This window comes from Eutrigla gurnardus, assembly GCF_963514095.1.
Source record: "Eutrigla gurnardus genome assembly, chromosome: 7".
Lineage (NCBI taxonomy): Eukaryota > Metazoa > Chordata > Actinopteri > Perciformes > Triglidae > Eutrigla > Eutrigla gurnardus.
Window position 1 is genome coordinate 14,462,529 of NC_139921.1, and position 16,284 is coordinate 14,478,812.

At 45.0% G+C, this 16,284-nt stretch overlaps 1 protein-coding gene across 3 annotated transcripts in view; it reads left to right on the forward strand.

Annotated features, from left to right (window-relative positions):
* The window catches only part of tiam2a (TIAM Rac1 associated GEF 2a), a 94,028-nt gene that overhangs the window by 64,843 nt on the left and 12,901 nt on the right, over nt 1-16,284 (forward strand). For all 3 annotated transcript variants that reach the window (XM_084013703.1, XM_084013702.1, XM_084013704.1), the window contains 6 exons: nt 1,205-1,381; nt 1,863-1,967; nt 2,056-2,134; nt 2,606-2,695; nt 2,781-2,999; nt 5,431-5,528. In XM_084013703.1, coding sequence (XP_083869829.1) covers nt 1,205-1,381; nt 1,863-1,967; nt 2,056-2,134; nt 2,606-2,695; nt 2,781-2,999; nt 5,431-5,528 — 768 coding nt within the window. The remainder of the gene's footprint in view (nt 1-1,204; nt 1,382-1,862; nt 1,968-2,055; nt 2,135-2,605; nt 2,696-2,780; nt 3,000-5,430; nt 5,529-16,284) is intronic.

Genomic DNA, 16,284 nt, shown 5'->3' on the forward strand with positions numbered 1-16,284 from the left:
CCTTGTGTTCCTCCATCCCAACAGGTTAGGGGAACATTTTGGTAAGAACATTGGTAGCCTCTATTTTGAGACTCATTACTGAAGTTGACTAGTCAACAGGACATTTAGATGACAAATTAGGAAAATGTTTGTCGGTGTGCCTGTGTTTACCTGAGCTACACTGAGGGGTGTGTGTGTGTGTGTGTGTGTGTGTGTGTGTGTGTGTGTGTGTGTGTGTGTGTGTGTGTGTGTGTGTGTGTGTGTGTGTGTGTGTGTGTGTGTGTGTGTGTGTGTGTGTTGCAAGATGCCAGCTTCTGGAAAAACGGGAAAAACTTACACAAATGCACATGAGAAAAAAAGACATGCAAACTACTCCCATAATGCCTTTAAAACATCATTAGACACCCAGACCAATTTACTTACACAATTATCCCTCTTGGTCCCGTGTCTCAGTTTAACCAAGAACTCACATCGTCTTTGTCAGAAGTGCTGAATTGCTGGCTTCTTGAACCCATGAGTTTCAGTGCGTATGGTGTGATTGAGCCTTTCCTTGAGATCTGGGGTCTTGATAATTGCGGTGTTCGGCTACACTGTGGCGTCTCCCACAGCTCCTCGATGCAGCAGTGGTGCTTTTTCCCTCCAGAGACACAGAGTCGTAACCAAAAACCCCCAAATGGCTGCCTGTGAGGTCGAGTGGTGGGTTAACCCCCAGCCTTTATTACCCAGCTCAAACCTCATTGTTAATGCCACCAACAAACAATTATCTTCAAATGGCAGATGTGAAAGTCTGACTGATTTTTAAAAAAAAAAAAATCATCCAGAATACATCACTGGAGTCAAAACGACTCTTGTGGCTTTTTAAACCAAATTAATGTGCAGCTATCGTCTTGGTGGCTAGACCTGCCAGTCGGCCCTTTGCCTATCCGTTTGTGTACACGGCCATTACGATGACTATTATGTGGATCAACTGCCGTCTATGTTGTCAAATGAATTTCTGAGAGGCTAATTGTATGGCATCTTAGCTCCGCTGCTTGATCCAAAGCCAAGCATTTGGACTAATGGAACTGTATTGATTTGTATGCTGCCACGCAGTCTATCGCTCGCTCTCACCCACTCCCTCCCTCTGTTTTACCTCCTTCTTCCCCCTTTCTTGTTTACTCTTCACCCCCTTCCTTTTCTATCTTTCTCCACCCTCCTTTCTCTCCCTTCTTACCTACTCCCACAGAGGCTGGATATGCTGACCAGCATCTACTCCATGTCGCCCCCAGAGGGCGGTGTGTGGGACGGCATCAGCGGTGCCACAGACGTGCTGACGTGTGTCTACATGCCAGACGGCCTTACAGTCCAAGTTCCTGTCAGAAGGGACCAGACAGCCGCCGACCTTCTCTCTGCTGCATGCAAGGTTGGCTTGGCCGCCAGTTGCACAGAAATGATGACATGTCACCACAATGAGAGAACAATATTCCTGACAGTTTTGTGATGTCATTGTTTTTTTGTTTTTTTTAATCCTGCCATCCAAACTTAATGCAAAGAATGTGTATCTTCAAAGTTACTTTTAGTCTGAATATTTCAGCTATGGCAGATAACAGTTCAATTTGTTATGAAGTCTTTGACTTCACACAGTCACCGTGAGAATGACTGCACACGGATGGACACATACACACACATATACACACACTCTTTGCACACACACTCGCGTTACATACCCCTGGGCGAGGCTTTCTTTTTGTTTACCACAAATTTCTCATCACAAAGTGTAAATTCTGTGAATAATTCACACCTCGGCCACACGACAGCTGTCTGACTAAGCGTCGGTGCATGAAATCCGTCAGATGATTTTGTGCACACGGGCCACTGAACATTAGGGACTCTTGTGTAAACAGGTGAAACAGCTGGACCCGGGCCTGCACTCCCTCCGACTGCACAGGCGAGCGGGCCAGGGTGCGGAGGCTCGATGCGTGGCTCCCGGCGAGTTCCTCCGTGATGTGGTGAGGATGCAAACATGCAAAATCACACATAGATACACAGGGCTCTTCATTATCTGCTTGTCTGAAGTGTATTGATATCACCATGCAGGTCAATGATCAGTTGGAGGTGGTCCCAGTTGATGTGTTTACTCTTCACATGCGCAGGCCGAGCGGCACCGGAGACTTTGGTGAGTAGACCACATGTGTTGACTGATTTAAGTCTAGTTGTGTCTGTATTATATGCCATTTTCCGAAAAAGGCTCAAGACTCACCTGTTCAGACTTCACCTCGACTAGCATGACCCACCAACACCCCCCCCCCCCCCCCTCCCAAAAAAAAACAAAAAAAACCCCTTACCTATAGCTATCTGATCGTAGCACTGTTGCTCTTGAACTACTAGTTTACTCAGATGAGAACCTAACACTTGTTCTATTTTTAGCTCTTACTTTATCGGCAATGATTCGTTGTGGTTTCCTTGTTTCCTTCTTTTGACAAATGTACTTATTGTAAGTCGCTTTGGACAAAAGCGTCTGCTAAATGACCTAAATGTAATGTAATGTAATGTCCAACTCAGGATCCTTTATTTAATCCTTTTCCTGCTCTAACGCTCTTTGTTTGTCTCTGTTTCACTCCATCTTTCTTTCCTTTCTTCCTCCCAGGTTTTGCAGTAACAGGACACATTGACAACCAGAAAAACAGCAGAATTTTTGTCAGCGAAGTGCTTCCTGATGACGTGGCATTCAACGAAGGTGCCTGCTCATTTTAAACCGCCATTAACGTTATCACGGCTGATGGACGTGGCTTTTTCTGAAACATGCTTGTTAATGTTCCCAGGCCTGCGTCCAGGCGATGAGATCCTGGTGCTGAACGGCCGGTGTGTGTCAGCCCTGGACCTGACGCTGATCCAGACGCTGTTCGCCGAACAAACCCTGCACCTGAGCCTGAGGCGGGACGGACCCCTGCCGCAAACCGTGGCCTCCAGCCACCAGGCCCTTCCTCTCGAACGCAAGCAAGAGGTCTGCAGCAAGCACCACCGAGCCAAGTCCTCCTCAGGTGCTTAAATCCACGTGGCATTAAACTATACACCAGCTAGAAGCATGTAGCTCTAGTCATTAATTAGGGATGTATTTGTACCAAGAGGGTATAGATTTTACTTCATGGAAGCACTTAACTGCACAATTGAAAGTGAAGTTGATTAGCGTTAGTTTCAGTTTGTTTGACAGATGGTGAGAGAGAGAAAGAGAGAGAGAAACTGTAGCTGCTGCGAAGTGCTTGGCACACACTGCGGTAGCGCTTTCTCAGTCCTGTGTACATACAGTATGAAGAAACCATTTTCACAGTTTTCTCTGCAAGCAAGCTGTTTATTTTTTTCTGTGAAAAGTCTGGATCCGCCACAGCTCGAAGTCAACGCCCACTTCAATACATCCACATTTCTGTTTCGTTGTTTTATGTTTTTGTTCACCAATTGCATCATTTTGTTGTGTTATCGGTTTTCAAATGAGTTACATCCAGGTAGGTTTGTCTTAGTGATGTCCTTTAGATCTGTATGAGAACCATATTTATCAAAACCTATGTTAGTCATGGTCAGTTGCTCACATTAACAGCATTTGCTCGGAATAGTAGATCGTTTCATCACCCAAACCACAAAACAGCCACCACACTTCCGCTGTAGTTAAGATCAGTTTCTCATCTCTACTTCCTTAAAAGAGACTCGGTCTCTCTTCACTGTCAAAAGAATAAAAACAGTAGAAGCTGCTCCAGGTGAAGTTTCACAGTTCTGCCTATTCTCGGGGAGAGGGAGATCCAGAAGGGCCTTTTAACCGCAGGCTCATTATTGCTGTGAATGTATAGTATCCTGTCAGCTGGGTTTAATCTCACCGCGGATGTGAGGTGCTGAACAGTAACTGAACTGAACAGTAAGGTCAGCCATGTCGCCAGACAAACACAGATGATGCCCAGCCGGTAGAGGTACACTTTGTTTGTTCAAGCCTCGCCCTAAAAGGTAAGAACCGAAGAACTTTGTCTGCAGAACATCAAGTTTAGGAATGTGCCAAGCTGACTTTTTCAGTCCCTAACCCTAACCTGGACTTTGGGTGGCAGCAGATCTCAGACCAGTGTTTCATTAATAAGCTGTATGCTTCACTGTGTAAAAGTGACTGGGATAATTGTTTTATGTGTAAGGCAACATCAAGTTTGACTTAAACATTGCTTTCTGAACACGTAACAGAATTTCAATTCATTGAACAAATAGATCAGGAATGGTCATTCATATGCAGTACCTGTAGCAGTGGGATAGGATTTTGGCATCAGAAGTGTTCAGGTTACAAGCAGGCTTTGGTTGTGGCTGTGTAGAGCGCAGAAGAGGCGGTACGGAGGCGGAGTGCCCGAGATAGACAAAAGGCTGCAAGTTCTTAAAGAGGCAAAGAGGGATGAGTTAATTTATTCATAACAATTCAGATTTCTCTGTTTGTTGGTGCTTCCTCCACCACAGCCGTAATTGAACACTGAGGGATTAAACACTTTGAAGGCCTCATTTACAGAAACGTTGTGATCAAAGTGCCTGCAGTTTCCTTCTCCGTCTCTGGAGGGCGTATGATCCCAGGCAGGCTGGTAAGGAGGCAGGGAGGTAAAAAGCAGACAGTGGGGAATTAAGGCTTCTCTGACACAAATTACACAAATTATTTCATGATGGCATTCCTTGAAGGAAACGGTCTGTCATCTGGATTAATTCAGCCTCATGCTCATTCAGATAACTAGATATCTTTAGAAACACTACCCATCTATCTATCAGTCAGGCATTTGGTTATCGATGATTGGCATCTTAAAAGGGAGAAGTTCAGCTCCACGGGGGGTCCAGAAGTTTTCTTTTGTTTCCTGCTGTCACATTGGCCTGCCTCCCAGGCTTCAGTCAGTCTTTTCATGTGCCAACTGCTAGAGAGTTTGTCCTTGGGACCTTACATTATAGAGAAAAGTAGCCTGGAAATTGTTTTCAAACCATTTAGTTAATCTGATAATGTCATCCTTGTCAGGATGGTTTATGTGCAAATGTACATTTCATTAAGAAAACTAGCGGTGAACTTTATCTTCATCTTGTTTTAGGCTTTTTTTCTCAGCCAAACAAGGACAGAGATAACAGAGTCTTTCATTCCGATTGCCAAATATTTCTTTTTTGAGATGACTGAATGCCATTGCCATTTTTAGAAAGGAGCCATATTTTAAGTTCCGTGCGACTGGCAGGCGCCCATGATGGTTTTAGACTCTTAACTAGCCAGCGTTGTTTGGTAGCATGGTCAGTAGAAGGATGTGCTTCAGCAAAAAACACTATAGTGAAGTTGCAGTGGTGGATGGTATAAAACGCTATCACACACACACACACACACACACACACACACACACACACACACACACACACACACACACACACACACACACACACACAGTGAATCTAAACTTAAAGTTTAAAATGTCCTCTCTCTCTCTCCAGATGTGTGTACTGCAGCTGCTGATACTGCTGAGTCCCCATGTGTAGGACAGGAGGACGGTCACTCCCACTGCGCACACAGGCCTGTTCAGCACAGCAAGGTAGGAGGGGCTCAAGTGTGTGAGTGCTAATAGAAAGAACTTCCAATTGTCTTGGCTCTCTCTCTCTCTCTCTCTCTCTCTCTCTCTTCCCCCCCCCCTCCCTCTCCCCCCTTCCAGGTTTGTGTGTGTGAATAAAAGTGGGCTCATTGTCGATGGTGTGTCTGTGCCCACTCACAGTGGCAGCTGTGGATTTGTCAGAAACCAGACTGGCACCAATTCATTGCATTACCATAATTAGAATAAGCCATCATAGCCACCAGGATCAACACAGCTTATTACTGTCATGCAGACAGGATGCAGACTGGGAGAAGGGGCTGTGCCCACTGCTTCCTGCACGCACACACACACACATGCACACACATACATGCACACGACAGCATGCATACCCGTGGGCAAAGCAGAATCTAATATTCTGTCATCCTCACCGTCAGACGTACATATCTGTCATTATAATAAGAGTTACAGCAGACAATTTGGTGAATATATTTAAGACGGGTAGACGGATATTCCTGGTGCTCATCTCTGCCTTCATGGTCCAGACTTTCCTCTTAGACGCAATATAGGTACCCTACACTCTATGCAGCTCTAGAATTCCCTCTCAAATCAGTTTAAGAGAAACATTTTCTCTATAAATATGCCAAAGGTTGCCCCTAATGAGTTATGGCAGATTGCCTGCCTATTTCTGTCCTGTCTGTTGTTGAATAAGGTCAGGTTTTTGATATGTAAACCAACTTTATTGAAGTCATTAAACTGAGCATGAGCCTGTCCCGTTGGGAATTCCGCCTCAGTGCTTTGGTAATGTAATACGAGAGAGACTGCACGCCGGTGTTTATGGAGAGCAGTAATGAGTGTGTGTGGTCATCACGAAGAGCCGTTTGGTAATGATGAGTACGTGGCTGCTGTAGGCTTGTTTGTGTGTGTGTGTATGTGGTTTTGTGTTCATACATATTCCCTTCTCTTGCACCATTCATCTTATTTTTGGTCCTCTTTATACTACATAGTTGTTGTTTACAATGTGTGCGCATGCTTGGCACAGTTTTATCAACCTGCTTGTTATGCAACATGGCAGTCATGTGTTTACATCATCAATGATTCATTGGTGGTAAATCCAGCCCAAATACCCAGAAACCATCTCTCTCTAATTGCCGTTTGTTGCTTGCTGCTGATGCCTTATTCTAATTACCAGTGTCACAAGATGCCCAGCAGTATTTGACCCGAGGTCAAAGAGGTGGATTAGAGGGGACAACTAACCCTCTGCTCCTCTCTCTCTATTCTGGCTCTATTCGTCTCTTTTTGTTTGCCTGGCGACACGAGTCAGTCCCACTGCGCTGGGATCTGCACTGCACCACTGCTGCCGCTGCTCAGCTCCCTGCCGTTTGTCTTTTACTGAGGAATGGATGGTGTGTGTGTGTGTGTGTGTGTGTGTGTGTGTGTGTGTGTGTGTGTGTGTGTGTGTGTGTGTGTGTGTGTGTGTGTGTGTGTGTGTGTGTGTGTGTGTGTGTGTGTGTGTGTGTGTGTGTGTGTGTGTGTGTGCACGTGTGTGTACGTGTGTGTGTGTGTGTGTCACTGCATACATGCACATTTGAGCCACAAAAGGAGAAAATGCTCTCTGCCTCAATCAGAGGAGAGTCAGCCACTGTGAAGGCGATATTAAAAAAATAAATAAAAGAAACTCAGGGTGCGATATCGCTGCTGGTAAATCACATTTTTGCTGTTACGAAGAGCGGAACTTAATCATCACCCGGCCATCAGTTTGTTCTCTGGGGCGGGGAGAAAGAAATCACAGAGTCGCAGGGTGGAGAATCAGCCATGTATCAGCATACAGGCGCACACATGCGTGCACACGCCGCTCTGAAAGTCAATAGACGGATGGGAGGGAAGGGCTAATTTCAAGCCTCTTGTCACACCTTATAATCAGCCGCCATACTAGACTGACTACCTTTGATTAATTGGTGCGTCGCATTCCAATTTGCGCTCGTTACACAAGAGCAATCCGTGTGTGTTTTTGAGGTGAATTGCTTACTAGGCATAATTATCAATGTTGTTTATCAGCGAGATACTGATTGTGAATCCTGGACCTGTGATACATTTGGCTATTGAGCGCCGTCGTGATTGGTTTAACGCAGTGTTGTGGTATCATTATGAGCTTAACCAATCGATTGTGGCCGTCAAGTGAATTGGTCCCGGAAAACTCCCACAAGGTTCCTCAAATTGAATTGATTCAACATGCATTGCACTGGTGTGGTGATGTAACGCAGTCATCAGGATGCATAGAAGCAACATGAGAATAGCTGCTTCCATTTTGTTTATGCTTTACCTAATCTCATCTAGGTTACCAACTGAGAGGCTTGAAGAGAGACTTGATGGGGATTTGTTGTCTGGAAGGTCATTAACACATTCACATGCGTACATGTGAACACACACACACACACACACACACACACACACACACACACACACACACACATCCCATAGCATACCAGGCGATCCCAGTAGACAGATGGAAGGACATGGGAAGTAATCTGGCATGGTCTGGTTTCACCACATGGCCACCCTGTATTCGTGCACACACACAGGAACATATCAGAATATCTTGAAGGCCCATATCACTGAAACGATTAGTCGATGCATTGATATAGCATTTTATTTGATTATTGAATAATCATTTAAGTCATTTTCAAAATAAGAATGCGTAAATTTCACGGGTCCCAGCTTCTCAAATGTGCATATTTTTCTGCTATGATTGAATAAATATATATATATATAGTTTATTAATTTACTTCTTTTGTTTACGTTTTATAGAAAAAAATAGGTTAAGCAATGTTGAAAAGAAGGGTGCAGTCCCACTTTGTGTACCCAGTTAAAAACGTAAATGTAAAGCTGAAATTATAAGTGAATAGTGAATGAATTGATTAAGTGATTGACGGAACCTTTTTTGTGTTTTGTTGTATTGTTGCTACTACCATGTTACTGTAATGTCAAATTCTATTATGTAGTAAAAACCATGATGTTATTTTATTCTATAAATAGCTGTCATATGTTTTACACATCGTTAATTAGCCGGGCATGTCTTGTATTAACCAAGTGTTAAACAGTGGACAGACATATTAAGCCTCTTTGCTGTTGTCCAGACTAAATGTTTCAGTAAGAGCATTTACATGGACTCATGAAGAGAACGATACTATAACCATCCTCTGTCTGGGCTGTCAGTAAGACAGATTTAGCTTGAATCACTTGACTCAAGTAGTGATGTTATTATGATGCTCCTCTGAATTAGACGTGGACTGTAGACTGCATCTTATGGGCTGTTTCTATGACGGCCTCTTTCCTTCCGGTCTCTTTTGCTTATGGGCGAGAGGAGTCTGAGAGGTGTTTTTAACACTTTTTTAAGAATGTGTGACTAACAGAAAGTTGAATTATTCTGTTTTCATTCTCTCTATCATGGCCCGTGATAAGAGAGATCAAAGAGTACGATAGATGCCCACAGACATTAGGTTATGGTTGTATCATCTTCAAACATGATCCCATCTTCCTTGAAGCTACAACCATCCCCTTCCAAAATGTAAGAGATTCTCCTTAACCCGGCTGGTGCGCCTGTCTGTCTGAGCGATGGGTGTTTGGGGTGTTTGTGTTATGACTAAGCCCATCAGTCGCCATCTGGCCGTGAGCAGGCTAATAATCTGGGCTTACAGCTGTCAGCGCAGTTAATGCTAGCCTGCTCTAGTCAGTCTGTTCCACAAGTTGGAAGGACAGAGTTGAAGATAAAAACTTAAAAAGAAGGAGCAACAGAGCGAGAAAGAAAGACCCACCATGACCTAGATCGGGCTGGAATGAGTGCACCGGTGGTGCCTGGCACAGCCGTGGCCGTCGCCATACCAGTTGGAGCCCCATCGGTGACCGATGAAGATCCTCGTCCGTGCCTATACCTCACCACCTTAATCGAGGTATTTATGCGGGACCAGTCCCCTGCCCAGGCCCTGTGCTCCCTCTTGGCCATGTGCTGGTTCTGGCCATCCGGCTGTGACGTCGAGGGGAAGGACCTGTTTCTGGGCTCTGTGCTGCTCAGTTTGGGACGGTTCCTCAAAGACAAGCTGGCATGCCTGGCTCGAGACATATCTGCCTGCCTGTCCTGCAAGAGAGACGTGAAAGGAGACAAAGAAACGGTAACTATGGGCTGGTGTGCTCCTTGGTTGTGGGAGGTTCTCACTGAGGCAGCTGATACTATGAGTGTTCTCACACTTCAACTGCAAACTTTCACACCGCTCCCACAACCTTCTGTGTGTTTTTGTTCAAATATCACCATTGATGCAAATCTGGAGTTGTTTTTGCCCTCTCTTTGCATTTTATGAGCATTTAGCCCTTATTTTTAAAGAGCTCGTGAATTACAGCCCACATTTACAGCACCATGTGGCGTGTATATATTCGTTTTTTGCGACATTTTTATTAGCTCTTGCAATGGCAGTGTAGGACGGTTGGTCTGTCCACGGCTTTGGTCCAGACTGAAATATTTCAAACATGGGATGGACTTGGTACATATATGTGCCAGAGGATGAATCCTTATCACTTTGATGATTACCTGAATTTTCTCCATCACCAGTACCTTGGTTTATGTTATGTCTGACTAATGAACTAATGACATTTCCCATCAGCCTCAGCTGTACTCTAAACTATGAGTGTGCACAGGGTAAACATTGCCTGCTTAACATCAGAATGGTAGCATTGTCACTGTGAGTGTGTTAGCATGCTGACTCTAGCATTTAGAGAGTGTCATGTGCAGAGCTGCTAGCGTGGCTGCAGACTCTTGGTCCTGTTTTCTACCTGTTTATCCCAGCAAGCTCTCTATGGAGCCCTATACTGGTGATCTTTGATTCAACTGTTCACTTGTTAGATTAATAGTGTAGGCAGTTGGGAGTAAGGCTAAAGGTCATGACGTTAGTTTTTGCTGTCTTTGATGTTATCTCAGCAGTAGTGTTGTCACGATACCAACATTTTGGTACCGGTACCGGTACCAACATGTGTTTCGGTACTTTTCGGTACTTTTCGATACTTTTTCAAATAAAAAGTGAACGCAAAAAATGTCATTACTTACTTTATTTTAATAGAAAATCTTGGAACAATAACATATTAATCAGCAAAAAAAATAAAATACTACAAAGACAAGCTTTTCTAATGCACACAATTTAAAAAATGTTAAAATATAAATACAATAATATAATATAAAATATAATAATATAAATAAACCAGCTCTATTTTTTTCTTCCAGAGCTACTTTTGTTAAGAGTGAAGGGCGGTGGCGCTTGCTTTTAGCACTGAATGTGGCTTTTTTTCATGAGTTTAAATGACCTGTCGTTCCCTGAGCTCAGTGTGCAGGTCTGGGTGCTGGTCCTTTAAGTGTTTGGCGAAGTCGGAGGTGTTTCCGCCGTTAGCCATGCATGTTTTAAACACCGTTTACACAGTGGTGCATCGGCGTTAACTGCCTCGCTTTGCGCATTTGTTTTAAGCTAAAGTACGGCCATATCGCACTTCGCAGCGCTGGTTTGTCCGCAAGTTGCGGCGTGGTGACGGTTGCAGCAGCCATTCTCCTCTCCGTGCTCCGCTCTCTCTCGCGCTCTCTCCAAGCTTTCCTCCTGCTCCGTTTGTTGCTCCAGTCCACGTTTCCTCCGGCTTGCTTGCTTTTTCCTTTTATCTCCCCAAGCTGCGGCTCGCTCCTCGTCCTCTCAGCTGTAGTTACAACGCGGTGACGTCACGTGACGAGTTCGCCGCGCTATTGCGGGCGCTGCCGGCGGCGCTGCAAGTACCGGTCCCGTCCAAATGCAATATAGTACCGTTTTAAATGCCTCAGTACCCCGGTACCAAATTAGTACCGGTATACCGTGCAACCCTACTCACTACGCAGTATTACAATTAATTGCATGGGTCTGACTAGTAGTCAGCCTTCATGTAATCACCCTCAAACGGTCACCTTGGGTGCCTAGTGGGTCTATTATCTGTTGGTATCAAGTCACTTTTGGCAGTTGAATGGTGTTGGTAGTTCAGAGTGCTTTGCTTGCTTCTGAATCACCCAGATTGAGCTTTGTCCAGGTCAGGAAGGGGAGTGGGGGCAGCACAGGGGTTGTCATTAGTTATTCCTTACGCTTGTTTGTCATCAAGCAATGATGAACATTGGCAACAGGCTTAACCGTATATTTTGCTTCAGGCATCTTGGTGGAGTAAGAAGTGCGTATAGTGCCAACGTTACTTTGCCTTGGTAGTGGCAGTCGTGCAACAGCGTGGATCTGAATAGCCTAGGGGCCTCAATAGTATGGGTGCTTTAATCTGAAGCTGGCTTCATTATTAAAACACACTGCTCTCCCAAAGTCCTCCGAGACTTGGAGGAATAATATTTGTTTAAGATGAATAATAAAAGGCGTAAATGGGCTTGACTGCAGCGCGACGGGACCAGCTCTTCCTCGCTACTTCCTCTGCTCTGTTTGATTTATGAGCACGCGTTTCCTTTTATTGAGCTTTGAAAAGAAGATGGCATCATGGCACTATAGCCCACTAACATGGCAAATGAATCACTAGCCTGCCTACCGGCCACCAGGCCTTCTCTCTCGCACTCTCTCTTGATCTCGCTCGCTGTCTCGACAAGGCTGTTTCTTATGAGGGATGGGCAAAGCCAACCCCAGGGACACGCCTGTATTTCATCCCCTCTTCCTTGTCCTCTCCTTCCCCACATGTTTGTTTGTATGCGATTGGGCCTCTGCTGGTAAGATGGAAGTCTTTCTCTTTTCATTTGAGCGGTGTTTCATCTGCAAAGCAGGCTGAGCTCCACATAATGACTCAATTGGAGCGTTAAAGGGAGATGGAGACCATGTTTAGTGTTTATCTCACAACCTCTGACTGAGCTGTGTTTGTGTGCTCAAAACTTGGAGAAAACAATTACTGGAATGTGACACAAATGAGAGTAAATAGAAGTTAGTGTTTGTATGTCAAAGAGGGGGGCTAAAATGTTGCATGTAAACTGCACATAACTAATGGTTAAGTTGTTGAGTGTACAGGCCTCATGCCTCAAACTAAGTGCTTGTCGGGTCTGGAACCTCCATCATGCCCACTTTACACAGTGAATAGCCGGTTGTGTGGACATGCAAGTAGGTGGGATTGGAACGTCTCTTTTGTTGATTCTTCATATACTCACTTTTCACGTGCACAATCACCTCAAATGCCTTTTGAGAAGAGTCTAAAAATGTGCACATTGGTACTATTCATTGCATCGAGACTGCAGAGATGATGTAGACGGACTTCTTGGGGAGGAATCGGGGAGTTTGTGGGATACAGCATGGTGAAAGCTGGGCCTTTGAGTGTGGCCTCTTTTGGAACACAATTGCCTTTAAATGTGGCTGGACATCACATTGTATGACATATTTTGATGTTTGAAACTTGAAAATAATGCCACCCCCATTTTCTCTCTCCCTTATTTGTCTGAATGCCCAATATTTAAAAAGAATTTAAATAGTAATTTCCCTGAATTTAGGAAAGTAAATAGAGGAACCATGACTGAATGGTCTTCTTATACGATGCCACACAAGAAAGTATCTTATCTTAAAATCGAAGTGTTTCCTCTTTATGACTTGTCTAAGTAAACAATATCATCAGTGAGAAGATTGGCTATTTCTATATAGTCATTTTCAACAATCGTCATTGGTGCCACTGGTTTGGACGAACTCAAGCAAGTTAGGCAGAAACTACTTCAGCTAAGACACCAGTGACGAGACCTTCAACCAGCATTTGGAGCTCCAGGGGAAGTTGGAGAGTTCCGAGCTTCACCTCGCTGCTCCGCTGGTGCCCACTGAGAGCCAGCAACAACAACAACCACTACTGCTTTTGTCCACAGGGGCCGCCAAAATCAACACCAGATTACAGTACCGAGATGTAGCTTCAAGCTATTTTAAGTAAATACGAAAGTGCACCATTTGTTGTACAATACATGTCACATTTTATTCTAATACAAGGCCATAGTTAACATTCCAGCTCCGTTACCCCCACCCCACCACTGGTCAGAGCCTCACATTTTTGAGTCAGCCATTCCTGTGTGTGTGGAGGTAACAAACCAGAAGAGTCTGCATTGTGCTGATGCTATTGAGAGACTGGACACTGATACAGCCCCCGGCCTCACCATTCAGATCTCTGGAAGTTACACAGAGGTCACATGGAGCCGAAAAGGAGGGGGAGAACCAGAGGAAGAGGAAAGTGGAATGGGGATATCAGGAGGCAAATGGACGGAGGGAAGCAAGATTGATTGCAGGATGCGAAGGTATAGATGTAGGTGCTGATGGAAAGAGACGGACAGTGAGAGAGAGGACACGGTTGCACGGAGAAGAATTCCCCTCTGTTTGCACGAGCCGTGGTCAGACCGTCTGCTGGTGATTAATATGCAAAACAAGCCTGCAGAGAGCACCTTTTCTCTGCTTACTCTCACAGAACTACAAGGCACAGGATCAATGGCTCCTTCCCCATCGAAGCCCAGACCGCCTCAGAGGCATAGGTGTACTCAGTACTGAGGCCCTTTGACCCGGGCCCTGCAGAGAAACTTGCAGCAGTGGACACTAATTAGAGAGCAAGGAAGAGGAGGGTGAGAAAAGTTGGAGAGGGGATTGACTGACCATCACATTAAAATCAGAGGTTGAGGAGAGATAGATAGATCTTCAAGACGTCAAGCCAACTATTCAGTTCTGTCTTGGATATCTTCCCTGTTCGTCTCCCGAGCCGTCATGCCAGCATCCAGGGGAGGCAGACTGCGCAGGAAGGGCTGCTCGCTGGCCCGAAGGACTAAGCGGCAGGCCACAGCAGCATGGAGGCTGCTCTACAGACTGCTCTTCATGGTGAGCAGAGGATCGGGAGAGCAAGTCAATGTTTAGAGACAATATTTCTGCCATCATATTTGGTGCAGTTTTTGAAGGGTCCTCTTGAAAAGAGATGACAGACGGTCATCAATATTCAACTATTTTTGTGAGCATCACTGCTCTTGAAAGAGAGTGGGTACTATGAAAGGATTAATATTGATGATGTGGTGTAATTTCAGTGTGAGTACAAGTTTAGTTTTGGTTCCATTTCATGGTAATTTCTTTGGACAGTTTGGAATGAAACTGAGTGGATTTATAGAAATAAGGAAGTGTACTTGACTGATGCAGCAATGTGTGATGAAACATTTTGCTTTGACATCACAGCCAGGGATCTTGCAAGTTCACTGAAAATGACTTCTGACTGCTGGACACCATCAGAAGGAAACAGAATAGACAGAGACAAAATGACTTAACAGCCTCTCACTTCCTTTTTATTTTTTTACCTGCAAAGGTTGACAAAGACCTCTTTTTTAAATTGACTTAAAGACGTACACGGTGAGAAGAGCCAGCAACATGATCCAGAGCTGTCAGCGGTCAGAAAAAACCTGCAAAGAAATTCACGACGAAGCTGTCAGATCCACTCGTCTTTTCCTGGCACAACTGGGCTTTTCTCCCGCCTCCACCGCCTCTCCTTCTCGGCTTTAATTGGTTATTTGGGCTAGCTGTCAGGCTGTGTTGGTGGTGCTGTTGTGAGGCAATTGCAATTCCTGAGTCATGACTACGTGCCCCCCACCTCTTCTTGTCACGCTCCAATGCAGGTGTTTGCCATTTAGTGTTGATGCAAATCTTACTCAGCTAGGAAGCTGTATAAGAGGTATAACTGTGTTTCCGAGTGTGTGTGCACAGTCAAATTAAGCATATACGCTCGCTCCTTCCCCAGCTGTGTGTGGGAGACGAACACAAGCCCATATCCTTCCAATGCGGGGGCGTGATGAGAATTAACTCAGCAATTGAGTGCTGGCGTTCGCTACTGGACAGGCATCCCCTCTCCTCTGGACGCCTAGTCCAAATAAACAGCAGATATGACTGTTGCGTCTTCCTGGCTGGGGCTCTCAGTGGGTTGGTGATGAATATGTTGCTCTGATAGCCTTAACCTCGGTGTTTCCTTCGGGAAATCTCCCCTGTCCTCCCGCCTGGTGCAATATGGAGATTTCCCAGAGTGTGAATCAGTGAACGAAGGCTGACTGGCGCTATGGCACCATCATCAGTGTCCGTAGTGTATTTTGTGATCTAAAATGGGATGGTGTGTGTGTCAGCGGCTGTAGTTATATGGCTTCCATTCTTAGGTTCCTCAGGAATTCCTTCCAAATGAGGAGAGGCGCTAAGTGGATGCTGGCGTGCACATAAACAGAATAAATGTTTGCAAGAATATTGTTTCCCATTAGCTCAGCATTGAAGTTGATGATTGTTGGCAAAATATATTATGTACTCCAATTAGAAAGAGCAGTAGTAGGTTTATACTAAACTACTTTATTATAAGCATACTAAGGCCGTTTTAGCCATGCTAGCAGGATGGCTATGTCGGATTCAATTTGTCCAATTGTTTGGTTTACGACCTAATGCCTGTAAAACCAATGGCATCCCCGTCGGCTCCAGCTGCACTCGATGTTTAATGCTAATTGGCAGCACGCCGAAACTAAAATGATGAACAAGGTAAATACCAACATTGCTCCACCAGCGGAGAGGGAGACATCAAGTCGCCTCATGATTATCATCCCCCCATTTAAATGGTGCTGTGGATGGTGGATCACTTGAAAGAGCCCAGACATGCAAAGATGGTGTGGAGAGGCACACCCCCCCCCCCCTCCCTTCTGTCTCTCTTTCTTTTCTCTCTTTCAGTCTGTCACTCTGACTGTCTACATTGCAGCATTGGT